The sequence below is a fragment of the Vipera ursinii genome (assembly GCF_947247035.1).
Source record: "Vipera ursinii genome assembly, chromosome: 2".
Taxonomy (NCBI): domain Eukaryota; kingdom Metazoa; phylum Chordata; class Lepidosauria; order Squamata; family Viperidae; genus Vipera; species Vipera ursinii.
Window position 1 is genome coordinate 18,615,417 of NC_139513.1, and position 14,235 is coordinate 18,629,651.

A 14,235-nucleotide genomic window follows, 5' to 3' on the forward strand; every position below is an offset into this window, starting at 1 on the left:
AAGAGTCCTGAAATGAGATGGGAGAAATTCCTAGGGAGAAAAAAAAATTTTTTGACATCAACAAACACAGGGGGAAAGGTTTCTAAAAACCAAAAAAAAGGCTCAAGTTAAATGATCTCTCATGAAAATTTTCTTGGCAATCAGGATTTCCAGAAAAGTAGACAGAAAAATGTTTGATTTCACATTTGTTTCAATAAGATGAAATACGGTCTGCATTAATTTATATGCAAACCAAACCCACTTTATAAAACATGGCTCATGTGATAGGTGCCCTTAACCCAACTGTGACTCATTCAGCCAATGGTGACATCCCAGTCAAAGATACAGTCCCCAGGCTAAAAACAAGTTCTGTGCCCACCATTGTCTTTAGCTGGAATTTTATTTGTACTTACAGTCTGCCTATTATTAAAGATGGCAGACTGGGTTTTCCTTCCTATTAGCTCAGAAGCTTCTCACCGTTGGATCGATACTTACGAGCATCTCCTGAACTCTTTGCTCTGTGTCCGTTTTATATGTAGCTATTTCTTCTTTGTCCTCCTTCTGAGCCTTCAGGCAATCCCCAACCTTGATCTGAAGAGAAAATACAAGTTCTGAGTTTCTTTTCTGTAAAGAGTTACATCTGAGGGAAGACCCAGTTAGAAGATATATGCCACCGTCATAGATACATGGCAGTTGCCAAGTGTCCAAATTTTGATCATGTGACCACAGGGATGCAGCAACAGTCGTAAATGTAAAAAATGGTTGCAAGTCACTTTTCCCATTGCCATCGTAACTTTGAACAGTCATTAAACGAATTGTTCTAAGTCGAGGACTACCTGTAATGGCAGGAAAGTGAGCTGCCTGAGTCACCTGAGAAGCATCACTGAGAAACAAAAGCATGGGCTGGGATGGCTTCGGCCTGACCCACCAGGAGTGTTTTTCAGGGTCTGCACTCAAAGACTGTGGAGGACTCTATGGTGATCTTGGTCTACTCTATAACAAATGTGGAAAGTGAGCTGACAAAGGGTCTCCCTACGCCTACAGGCAATTTCCATCGATAAGCAAGACAATTAGGGAACGTTTTGTCCCATTTTACAACCTTTCTTGCCACAGTTGTTAAGTGAATCACTGCAGATGTTAACTTAGCAACACGGTTGTACAGCGAATCTGGCTTCCCCATTGACTTTGCTTGTCAGAAGGTCACACAATCTGATCACCTGACCCCAGGACACTGCAACCATCATACCAGTTGCCAAGCATCCAAATTTTGATTAGTGACCACAGGGACACTACAATTGTCATAAGTATGAAAAATGGTCATGGGTCACTTTTTTCAATGCTGTCACTAAATGAATGGTTGTGAGTCGAGGACTATGGTAAATCTGTCTTCAAAAAATTGGAGGCACACAGGAGGTGAAGGTCTCAGGTTGGAATTAGGTAAGTTTGTTAAAGAAATTGCCGAGGCAGAAAGTTGCAGTTGAGTGTAATAAGACCAGTAACAAATGGTGGGACACGACTGCCCAGCAACAGGAATGTTACAAGAAAGTTAGAAGCACTCTGTAAGAAGGATGCTAGCTGAGGCACACAAATATAAACTTTGGTAACTTCTAGCTTATTATAATAATAAAACACACAGCCCTTTTGATAAAAAAAATCTTATTAGCATAAGTATGCAATGTATGAAGGAGGGTAAAGTAGGGCAGGACATGAAATCAAAACAAACACATGTCAAGGAACCAATGAGTGATTAATTTCCTTAATCTATATATCACTAAACCAAATAAAACTTGAATTGGAAAAATTGAAAAATCTGCCATTGTAGATGTTAGGGAGAATTGAATGTATTATCAAAAATACTTCTTTTATTTCAAACAATACCTACACCTATAAAACTAGAGAAAATTTTTTTTTGAAGACCTGAACTCCTTAATTTTAAAATTTATCTGGCAAGGAAAGAAAGCTAGAATTAAACTGAAAATGTTACAAGAAACTAAGGGGAAATGGAGATTTTGGTTTGCCAGACTGGGTTTTATATTATCAAGCGCATAGGTGTTAAAATGGGTAAAAGAATGGATAACCCTCAGACATAAAAGATTGTTGTACTTAGAGGGACATGACTTACAACTTGATTGGCATGCTTTTTATGGTATGGGAAAAATAAAATTCATAAATATTTTCAAAACCACTATATTAGAAATGCATTATCACTAATATGGGGAAATAAAAAGCAAAATATATTTGAAAATTACAGGATGGCTCTCAAAAATGGAAGCATTTATACACCCAAATCTAGTTAGCTTTGAGAAAATATGGACATATAAAGATATTCTAAACTCTGAAGGGAACTTAAAACCTAGACAAGAGATGGTACTGATATATCATAGTGGTCATAATTACAGATACAAGTGAGATATGATAAAGATGTTAATTTGTATGGATTCCATAAAAAGCAGACTTTGTTTGATCAGATACTATTAACCTCTGATGAAAAACTAATTAAGAAAATGTATAATTTTCTACTAAATTTGAAAATGGAAGATGAACAAGTAAAAGAAACAATGATAATATGGGCAAAATTTTGAGATATAATATAGATTTAAAGAAATGGCAAAGCCTTTGGGAAAGAAATTACAAAAGGACAATGTCTTTCCGCTGTGGAAAGAAGCAGGCAGGCAGGGCACAGAGGAACGGAGACCCGGCGACGTTTGGGGATATTTGGAGAGGCGCCCAAACCTCCCCAAACGTCGCCGGGTCTCCGTTCCTCCGAGCCCTGCCTGCCTGCTTCTTTCCGCTGTGGAAAGAAGCAGGCAGGCAGGGCGCAGAGGAACGGAGACCCAGCTTCGTTTGGGGAGGTTTGGGGAGGTGCGCGCGCACCTCCCCAAACCTCCCCAAACTTCGGCAGGTCTCCGGACGGCGGTGGCTTGGGAGAGGTGAGCGCGATCCCGGAAGCTCCAAAGCCTCGGCCGCGCACAAGTCCTTGGTAAGTTTTTTTGTTGACTGGAGTATAAGCCGAAGTGGAATTTTTCAGCCCAAAAAGTGGGCTGAAAAATTCGGCTTATACTCAAGTATATACGGTAGTTATTATCATGTATGGTGGACATGTTAAGCAAGAAAAGATGCTGGGAAAACATGTAAATTTTAAACCTGAACTTTTTAAATTAGGTATAATGCCAGAAAGGCTTGAAAACGAAGTATATATCTGATTTTGCATGTGATAACAGCAGCAAGACTTATATTTGCACAATATTGGAAACATGAAGAAATACTCATCAGAGGAAGAAATAATTAAAAAAATACTACACTGTGCAGAAATGGACAGACTTACTTTGAGACTGAAAGAAAAAAAAGAAACAGAATATTTTCAAACTTGGGACTTATTTTATCAATGGCCGGAGAAACGAACTAGCGATTAGGAATTTAATTTGTATTAGTGAATTATAAACCCAGACAACACTTGTTGAATAAATAATAATAAATAATAATAAGTTGGACTAGTTGGTTGGTATTGCACTAGACTGGGCCTTTATTATCTCACTTTTCAAAATTTCCCAAGCTTCTTGAGTTGTTTTCCCCTTTAGGATTCTCATCCATGGAATTCTTCCCATGGTCTCTCTAAGTTTATTGAAATTAGCTCTTTTAAAGTCCAAGACTCTAGTTTGGCTGTGTTCTATTGCTTGTGCCTCCAGAATGTTGAATTCCAATATTGCATGATCACTTCCCCCCAAGGTTCCTGTGGCTTCAACACCTTCTATCATTTCATCTCTGTTTGTGAGAATTAAATCCAATATGGCGAATCCCCTAGTTCCCTTCTCTACTTTTTGGGAGAGAAAGTTGTCTGCTAAGTTTGTCAGGAATCTGTTTGATCTTCCACTTGGTGCAGAGTTTGTCTCCCAGTTGATATCAGGGTAATTAAAGTCCCCCATTACTATTGTGATGTGCTTCTTACATACCTTAGTTAGCTGACTAGCAAAAAGTTCATCTATTTCATCTGCTTGGTTGGGCAGCCTATAGTATACACCTATGGCAATGTCATTTTCCCCCCCTTTTATATTGACCCAAATAAGCACTATTGTATTTAAAAAATCAATAAAAACCGCAATCTCTCAACTTTCTTAATCTTAACTGGATCAAATTTGTATTTGTATATGGTTCAGGGGGTCTTGGCTCCGTTAACTGCTTAAGAGCCTTTTGCTCATATTGTGTAGTGGGTTCTTGGAGAACAGGAAGGACGCCAGGCAATGAATACAGCACACGTTCTTTATTTGAGGGGAGACTGTACTGGGGGAATAGGGGTTACCTGAGCCCTATTTATACCTGTCCAGGTACACTTCCAGCCAATAGATTTAAACCTGGCTTTCCCACGGGAAAGGGACGCGGTGGCTCAGTGGGTTAGGACGCTGAGCTTGTCGATCAGAAGGTTGGCAGTTTGGCGGGTCAAATCCCATGTGCCACATAGCAGAGTGAGCACCTGTTACTCGTCCCAGCTTCTGCCAACCTAGCAGTTCGAAAGCACATAAAAACGCAAGTAGAAAAATAGGGACCACTACGGTGGGAACTTCGGACCGCCCCCGATCTGCGTTCATTTTGCCGGGACCTGAAAACCTGGTTTTTTGATCTATCAGGCCTGGACTGAAGGGGTTTTAGCTTTTAATATTGTTTTAATTGTTGGGCTTAATTAATTTAATCTATTTTAATTTTATACTATTTTTATATTGTATTTTATGTTGCCCTGTAAACCGCCCTGAGTCCTTCGGGAATAGGGCGGTATAAAAATTTAATTAATTAATTAATTAATTAATTAACAGCGTTCTGTGTGCCTTTGGCGTCTAGTCATGCCGGCCACATGATCACGGAGACGTCCTCGGACAAGCGCTGGCTCTTTGGCTTTGAAACGGAGATGAGCACCGGCCCCTAGAGTCAGAAACGACTAGCACGCATGTGCGGGGGAACCTTTACCTTCCCGCTGAAACGCTGCTCCTGGCTGCAGCAGTTTAGCTCTAGCGCCACCTGGTGGTATCGGTAGAGCTGTAGCTAGCAGTGTTATTAACCCCTATACATAACAGCTCAAATACTCCAATAAAAATTCCTTGAACTACCGTCTGGTTCTGATCGGCATCTGTGCCAGGCTAAAACCGGTTTGCGGACCACAGAAGAAACAAGTAAAGTAGTTCCAACGTTTGCAAGTAGTTCAAGGATTGCCTGGAAGGCCAAGGATCTGGATGGCCCTCCGCAGGGATTCCTCCTGGCTGACTCCTACCTGGTACTCCTGGAAAGCCTCCTCCGCGGGGATCACCCAGTGGCCCCTGTGCTCTTTGGATCGGTCGCAGACCACGCAGATGAGCGTCTCGTGATCCTTACAAAAGAGCTTGAGGGGTTCCCGGTGCTTCGGGCAGAAGCTCCCTCTTTCCTCGCCCAAAGGACCTTCGCATCGCCTGGCCATTTCCACCAGCCGCGCCAGCTGCCTGTTGGCGAGGACGTTGCGGGGCCCGAAGGTCTGTCTGCACTGGGGGCAGGAAGCCTCCGATTCCGACGTCCCCCAACTGCGGGTCAGGCAGCCCCGGCAGAAGTTGTGGCCGCATTCCGGGATGAGCACGGGGTCCTGGAAATACTCCAAGCAAATGGAGCAGGTAGCTTCTTCCAGGAAATCCTGCATGGACGCTGCGGCCGCCATCGCCGTCTCCTCCGCCGAGAGAAAGAAAGAGAAAATTTAAGTTTCGCGCCTGTCCCTGCGAATCAGGTGACCGCCTTTGGGCTGTGCCCAGACGGGAAACCGAAACGAAGGACTATTGCTGTTGCGGTCAGCTTCGATGGCTTCTTAAAGGAGAAGCACAGTATTTTCAAAAGAACAAATTGGACAGAAGCGAATATTCTTGGGACTGAGCCCCCGATCAGTTATTGATCCAAGCAATAATGCTAAATAGAAATATGTAGGGAAAAACCTGGGGAGAAAGAAACATCTATGGAACCCACCCACCCCCGATCAATTACAATATGTCCTAGCATCCTGTTAAAAGAGGGGGGGGAGTTTAAAAAAACTGGGGACAACCGATGTGCTAAGGGAAAAAATATTTTTAAAAAAACCTGGGGGAAAAGAAATATCCATGGGGTGGATTCACGATCAGTTTTTATTGATCCAACCAGCTTGTTTAAAGGGGAAAATGCTTTTGAAAAACTAGGAAGAAGGAAACACTTAGGGGACAGGACTGAGTAAAGTTGGCATGAAAGAGACTGGGAGAAATCCTTGATAAATGCCCAAATCATTGATAGGATGTCTCAGAGACAAAGGAGAATGTAGAAATTATATGAAGTAGCCGAAGGACCACTCGGGACGACAGGCTAGTAACAACAGGTTTATTTTAAGAGCAAGGCAAACATAGAATAACTTGTTCGGCTTTTATAGCCGGCAGCTGGTAGCGAGGGCTAATCAGCGGTGTTCATTTTGGCGCCCTGTCAGGCAGGGACCAATCCGCGTCGTCTTTTGTTGACAGCTCCGGCTTCCGCGTGTCTTGGTGTTTTGACAGCCGCGAGCTGTCAGTGGTTGCGCCTGCGCTGTACGGTGGACGCTTTGACAGCTCAGGCTTCTTCGTAGTCCGGCGTTTGACAGCCGCGAGCTGTCAGTGGTGGCGCCTGCGCGGTGCGAGGAACTTTGACAGCTGTCAAAGTTCCCGCGTGTTTTCCTGTCAGGCTGCTTTTAGTTTCTACCCTTTGTTGCTGCCGTATTATTAGAACTGTTAACATCTATACCTATCTGTTAAAGGATTGTTTACATATATAACACACCCCTTACCCCTCCCCTGGTGCGTTTCCGTCCTCTTGGATGTTGGAACCTGCCCACTGATAGTCTTTTAGGTAGGTGGGTGGTCTCCGATTCCTGGTCGAGCGGCGAAGGGGTGGAGGTTGGCCTGGTTCCGGATCTTCGTTTTGGTGTTCTTCTTCCTGGTTTGGGATAGGCAGCATTTCCGGTGGGGGTTGTATGCTGGCGTTGGTTGGTTGCTCCGAATGGTGTGGTGGTTGTCTGGGTCTGAGCTGATCAATATGGCGGCGAATGTTGCCCTGTGCTTGCGTAGCTATAAGGTATGATATGGGCCCTGTTTGCTTTATTACTGTCCCTTGGACCCACTTGTTTTTATCTGTGTATGATCGTGCCCAAATCAATTGACCTGGGGTGAGCGTGCGGGCGGGGTGGGGGTGTTGTTTTTCTTCTGGATACGTGTCCGGGTGCAGTCTGTCCAGACGTGTTATTAGCCTTCTCCCCCATCGTAATTCCGCCGGTGATTTGCCGGTCGTGGAGCATGGTGTTGTGTGTTGTGCTAAGAGGAACTGGCTGAGGCGCCTCTGCCAGTTTCCTTTAACGAATTTTTTTAATGCTTCTTTTGTGGATCGTACCATAATTTCAGCCATTCCGTTTGACGATGGGTGGAACGGCGCCGACGTGACCAGCCTAATACAATTCTTCATAGCGAAGATCTGAAATTCACGGGAGGTGAATTGAGGTCCGTTGTCAGAAACTATGGTGTCAGGCAGGCCGTGGGTAGCGAATATTTTTCGTAAAGCTTGAATAGTGGCTTGGGAAGTTGTTTTTCTAAGGGGTGTGACTTCCAGCCATTTTGAGTGGCTGTCTACTACAATTAAGAAACTTTGGCCTTGGATGGGCCCAGCAAAATCTATATGTATACGTGACCAAGGGTTCCTGGTAGTCTCCCATTTATGGATTGGAGCCTGGGGTGGTTCATTCCTGGTTTCTTGACAGGCATAACACCCCCCCACAAACTTTTCTATTTGTTTATCTATGCCCGGCCACCACACATAACTTCTAGCCATCGCCTTCATTTTTACAATTCCAGGGTGTCCTTCGTGTAAAATTTGTAATGTTTGGTCTATGTTTTTCTCTGGTATGATAACCCTATTTCGCCACAGCAGGCATCCTCTATGTGTTGAGATCTCATTTTTTCTGTTAAAATAAGGTTGGAATTGAGGTTGTGGATTTTGAGCTGGCCATCCTGTTGTGGCCCATTTGAGGATTCTGGTAAGTATTTTATCTTTGGCAGAATTATTAGCTATGATGTTTGCAGTCAGGGGGCATTCTGGAAGTTGGGAGATTGCTAAAATCTGGCTGGCTGGGGCTGGGTCTGAGTCCCTGGTTTGTATGGGCAGTCTGCTGAGGCAGTCAGCATGTCCCAATTCTTTACCTGGTTTATGTATTAGTTGATAGGAATAGGCTGCTAAGAAGGTTGACCATCTTAGCATTCTCGGGGAGAGTATTTGTGGGGTAGTTTTATTCCACGTGAATATGCCTAGCAGGGGTTTGTGATCTGTAATTATGGTAAATGGTCTTCCATATAGGTAATCATGAAATTTTTTGACCCCTGCTACTATTGCTAGGGCTTCCCTGTCAATTTGGGCATAGTTTCTTTCAGCTCTGGTTAGAGTGCGTGAATAGAAGGCTATGGGTCTTTGTGTGCCGTCCTTGAATATGTGACTTAAGACAGCCCCGATCCCATAGGGAGAGGCATCGCAAGCGATGCATATAGGGGTGTCCTCCCTGAAAAGAGTGATAGTTGAACTGTGACAGATAATCTTTTTTAACGATTGGAAGCTACTCTCATGCTCTTTGGTCCAGGACCAAATTGTACCCTTGTCTAGGAGTCTATGCAGAGGCTCCGCAATAGTGGCCTTATGGGGGATGAAGGCATGGTAAAAGTTTAACAATCCTAAAAAGGATTGCAGCTCTTGTTTGTTCCTAGGACTGGGTGCGGTCTGAATAGCCTGCAGTTTCTCTGAGGTGGGGTGAATGCCCTGGCTATCTATTTTGTACCCTAGGAATTCAGTGGATGTAACTCCAATAGAGCACTTTTCCCGCTTAAGTTTGAGGCCGGCTTCTCTGAGCCGGCTCAGCACAGCTGACAGCCTGTCAGCTAAGTTTGCTTCGTTTTCTCCGGCGATGAGAACATCGTCGAAATAGGGGCAGACCCCGGGTATTCCTTTCAGGGTCTTCTCCATGATACCCTGAAATATACCCGGGGCCGCCGATATGCCAAATTGGAGCCTCTTTACCTTAAAGGCGCCGCGGTGGGTGACAATTGTCTGGGCCTCCGCAGTGTCTTCAGTGACAGGCAGCTGTAAATACGCCTGTGTGAGATCAAGCTTGGCGAACAGGGCGCCAGAGCGGATGGAAGCAAATACGTCCCTTACCGCTGGCACCGGGTAGGCATGGGGGCTGAGGGCTAAGTTGACTGTCGCCTTATAATCAGCGCACAGTCTTACTTCCCCGTTAGGTTTGATTGGAGTGACGATAGGGGTCTCCCAGGTTCCCCCTTCTGTTGGCTCCAGTACCCCTAGTCCTACGAGGCGATCAAGTTCGTTTTCAATTTTTTCCTTAAGGGCAAAAGGTACCCTCCTGGCTCTTATCTTAACTGGTTGGATTGCAGGGTTTAGCTGTAAGGAGATGGGGGGGCCCGTGTATTTCCCTAAAGTGCCATCGAAAACGTCAGCGAACTTATCGCAAACGGCTTCTAGGCTGGGCGTTAGGATGGTGTTAACCCCAGTTAAAGCGATACCTAGTGGGCTGAACCAATTTAGTCCTATCAAATTGGTACGGTTCCCTGGTGTAACTAAAACCTCCAGGGGGCCCTTGAACCCCTTGTACTGCACTACGACCTTGGCTTTTCCTTCCAACGGAATGGGGGTTTTCTGGAAGTCAGCTAGGTGTACCTGAGTTTGTTTCAGGGGAATTTGTCCCCGGCCCTTCTGACAGATCTCCTGATAGGTTGTCAGAGAAATTAAGGAAACTGCCGACCCAGAATCTACTTCCATGTGGCAGGGCACCCCCTGAATTCTGACCCAGACCTTAACCTTGGAGCTTATGCTGTTTACTCTGTCCACTGTCTCTACCAGTGGCCCTGGGTGGGGTTCTCTGCTGGCCTGGTCTGCTGGCCTACCTGGGGGGTTTGCCTCCACCTCATTGATGTTGTCCCGGCCCTTGCTGCGGCACACCGGCTTGATGTGGCCAGTCTTCCCACAATTGTGGCATTTCGCGTTCCTAAAGCGGCAGCTTCCTCGGGCATGATTGCCCCCACAGCTGGCACAGGCGGCTCGTTGCTCGTAACGCGGCGGCGGCGGTGGAGGGTTCCTGGGTCCCCGGCGGTCCGACGTTTTTCCCCTTCTTGGCTGTCGGTGCTCCATTCGGCGCTGCAGGGCTTCTCCGTCGGTGAAATCCACCGATTCTCCGCTGTCGCTGAAGGCTGCGCTTTCCTGGTAGACGGTCGCGGGGGTCTCCGGGGTCGTGTTGGTCGGTTTCTTCTTGTGGCTGTGTTCATATGCCATGATTTCCCTGGTCAGCTCGGCCAGGTTCATGTCGGGTTTGGACGTCAGTTTTTTCTGTAGCTTCTCGTCCCTCAGACCGATCACCACCTGGTCTCTGATGCGGTCTTCCAGGTCGGGAAAGCAGCAGTTCCTAGCGGCGTGTCTGACCCCGGCGATGAATTCGTTGGCGGGCTCGTCCTGCCGTTGTTTCTTTTGTGCGAATTGCACCCGCCAGTACAGTTCTGATCGAGCCGGCATGTAGTATTTGCTCAGCTGGTCCACCAAGTCCGCGTAGGAGACTTCAGTGATGGGCACTGGGCTGAACAACCCAACGGCTGCATCGTACACCGGGGGCCCGCTGATGTACAGCAGAGCGGCGGCCTTTGCTCGGTCGTCAGTGATCTTACTGACGAGGAGGAATCCCTCGACTTGGCCGAGGTGTGATTGCCATCTCTCGGGATGGCGGGTATCAAACTCCCTCACACGGCCGAAGTTTGCCATGTCGTCCGGTCCTGGGTTGCTCCGATGGAAGTTAAAACTTCCGTGACAGCTCTTGCCGGGAACTCCCTTCCTCGGCCGTGACTTCAGCTCCGGAGCGATCCCACCTTCGTCGCCAGTGAAGTAGCCGAAGGACCACTCGGGACGACAGGCTAGTAACAACAGGTTTATTTTAAGAGCAAGGCAAACATAGAATAACTTGTTCGGCTTTTATAGCCGGCAGCTGGTAGCGAGGGCCAATCAGCAGTGTTCATTTTGGCGCCCTGTCAGGCAGGGACCAATCCGCGTCGTCTTTTGTTGACAGCTCCGGCTTCCGCGTGTCTTGGTGTTTTGACAGCCGCGAGCTGTCAGTGGTTGCGCCTGCGCTGTACGGTGGACGCTTTGACAGCTCAGGCTTCTTCGTAGTCCGGCGTTTGACAGCCGCGAGCTGTCAGTGGTGGCGCCTGCGCGGTGCGAGGAACTTTGACAGCTGTCAAAGTTCCCGCGTGTTTTCCTGTCAGGCTGCTTTTAGTTTCTACCCTTTGTTGCTGCCGTATTATTAGAACTGTTAACATCTATACCTATCTGTTAAAGGATTGTTTACATATATAACACATTATAATCCTTTCTCTTAACTTCTAATATGGATATCTGGCAGAGGAAGACCTGCCTGGCTTGCCCCCTTCCCAGTCAGCCAATCAGGAAAAGCTCTAAACCTGGGCAAAAGTCAACGTGAGGAGGCAGCCTGGGTCATTCCGTGGAAGGGAGACACAAAGACTACCTTGCAGAATATAGAACACGGGTGACAATGGCCTGGGTGGGCGTGGCCTACTGGGTGGGCGTGGCTAGAGTGCATATGGCCTGCTGGGTGGGCGTGGCCAGCTCTACATCTTCATATCAAGGGTTCCTATGGGGGGCCTGGGCAGGAGTGGGACAGATCTGAGGGTCTCTGGCAGAAGGAGGGTCTCTGGGCCAGGGCCAAGGCAGCAGGGGCCATTCCCTCACTGTTTCCAGGATGGCTTCACGGGCCACATGAAACCACTTGGCGGGTCGGATCCGGCCCCCGGGCCTTGTGTTTGACATGGCTGGATTAGTGGAACAACCTGCCTCCAGAAGCTGTGAGTACTCCAATACTGGAAGTTTTTAAGAAGAGACTGGACAGCCATTGGTCTGAAATGGTATAGGGTTTCCTGCCTGAGCAGGGGGTTGGCCTTGTGTTTGACATGTCTGATATAGAATATGTAGAATGTGAAATGGGATCATTTAAATAACAACAAGAACAATAATAGCAGTGTCTGGAGACAGCAGAAGAGAAGAGAAAGAACTGGAGAAGATAACAAAATACAAAGACATAGAAATAGGACAACTGTTGCAAAGGCAAGTAAGGGTAGCATCAATAGAAATAGGTGCCTTGGGTGCAATCCCAAAAGAACCAGAGCACCAATTGACATTGACAAATTCGCTATCAGTCAATTGCAAAAAGCAGCCTTAGGTAGGAATAGCTTCCATCCTGCGACGATATCTGTAACACCATCAAACATCTACATCTGCCCTTCCCAGATCCTTGGTAAGGACTCGATATGTAGACAAAAAAAGCTAAATCCAGTCTGAACATCTGGCTGACTGTGAATGATGATGATGGAAGACACCTTGGAGGTCATCTAGTCCAACCCCCACCGCTCAGTCAGGGAACCCTATACCATTTCAGACAAATGGTTGTCCAGTGTCTTCTTAAAAACTTCAAACCAAAAAAAAATTGCTGGATGGAAATCTTCAAGTTAGACCAATGACGTCCAATAAGGCAAGAGATGGACAGAAAGAATAATTAGTAGTCTCAGACCAACCTAGGACAGGGGGACCCATGGGCAGGGGAGGGGGCATCTGGTGGGTGGAGAACATCTTATAGGCTCTTTATTCGAGGGCTTTTTGGGGAGTCTTCCTTAGTCACAACGGGATCCCCGAGGGGACATGGACACTCCCAAGCCCCTTTATGTTGCCTTTTCAGTGACAGCACCTCATATATGGAATGTCCTTCCCAAAGAACCTCAATTGGCACCCACAGTGGCCTCATTTTGGCCCCAGGTGAAGACCTTTCTGGAAGGAAGGAAGGAAGGAAGGAAGGAAGGAAGGAAGGAAGGAAGGAAGGAAGGAAGGAAGGAAGGAAGGAAGGAAGGCTAATATGACAGAGGCTACTGTAGTACTGTTAAACAGGTTTAGGGCCTGGAAACTTTAGAATCCTAATTTACAGAACATTCACATCTAAATCTCTTTTTAATATTTTTGTTTTAGTAAAACTTTCAATCTAGGAGGGTGTAACTTTTTATCATCTAGTATGTTAAAGGGAAGTACTGTATAACAATATCCCATTATCAAATTTTTAAAGTCATTTTGGCACCAGGTGAACTGTGAGAGAAGGAAGGAAGGAAGGAAGGAAGGAAGGAAGGAAGGAAGGAAGGAAGGAAGGAAGGAAGGAAGGAAGGAAGGAAGGAAGGCAGGCACCACTAATATGAGTAGTACTGTAGTACTACTAAACAGATTTAGGGCCTGGAAACTAGGTGTGATTTACAGAACATTCACATCTAAATTTCTCTTTAATATCCCATATTTCTGTTGCAAGAAAAAGTCCAACCTTCAAAGGTTTAACATTTTATTGTCTAGCTTGTTAAAGGGAAGTACTGTATAACAATATCCTATTATCTAATTTTTGAAAGTCCCTATTCTAGTTAATAAAATAACTGAAAACATTTCTCTGTATCTTGCCCTAGTATCCTTTATTACACTAAATGACTCTGAGCTAATAATTCTGTTCCTCACTGAGTGATCGGGCTGGGCTGAATATAGGATTATTTTTTATTAGCCGACCAATTCATCACAATCTACATAAAAGGAATTAAATTCTGTTCAGTTGTGATCACCATTCAAAACCGCTATGTTTGAATTTACCATGGTGGTTTATTTTTATTTCCTCTTCTTTGTCCCCGTTGAATCAGAAGATGCTAATAGATACAGGAGCAAGCAGATTTGTCCTTAACAGACCTATAGCTCTTCAGACTGCTGATGAGATACCTATTGTTGGAGCTTCAGGAAAAACTAAATTACAAGCAACCATAACATGCAAAGGGAGAAACATAAAGATGAAGATACCCCAAGAGGAAATATGGAGAGCAACTGCCTTAGTAATAAAAGAAGAAATTTCCCCAATCCCACCAGAAATAGAAAATGCTGTGAAAACTTGGGTTTGGGCAGGACAGCCAGGCAAGGCAGTATTCGTTAAACCAGTCACTGTGGCTTTAGCCCCAGGGGGACAAGTGGCTAATAGAATACAATACAATATTAAAGGGTGCTTTCTTCTGTGTTCCATTGGCACAAAAAGAGCCAACCAATCCTTGCCTTTGAATGGCAAGACCCCTCATTAGGCATCCCTATTCAATATACATAGGGACGTGGTGGCTCAGTGGGTTAGGACGCTGAGTTGTC

General features: G+C 45.8%; 1 protein-coding gene across 1 annotated transcript in view; it reads right to left on the reverse strand.

Moving 5' to 3' along the window:
* LOC310634753 (E3 ubiquitin-protein ligase TRIM11-like) overlaps positions 1 to 14,235 on the reverse strand; it is a 43,167-nt gene that overhangs the window by 11,915 nt on the left and 17,017 nt on the right. The window contains exons 7-9 of the mRNA XM_083353288.1: positions 5,968 to 5,983; positions 5,237 to 5,659; positions 475 to 570 (exon numbers count right to left, since the gene is read on the reverse strand). Coding sequence (XP_083209414.1) covers positions 475 to 570; positions 5,237 to 5,659; positions 5,968 to 5,983 — 535 coding nt within the window. The remainder of the gene's footprint in view (positions 1 to 474; positions 571 to 5,236; positions 5,660 to 5,967; positions 5,984 to 14,235) is intronic.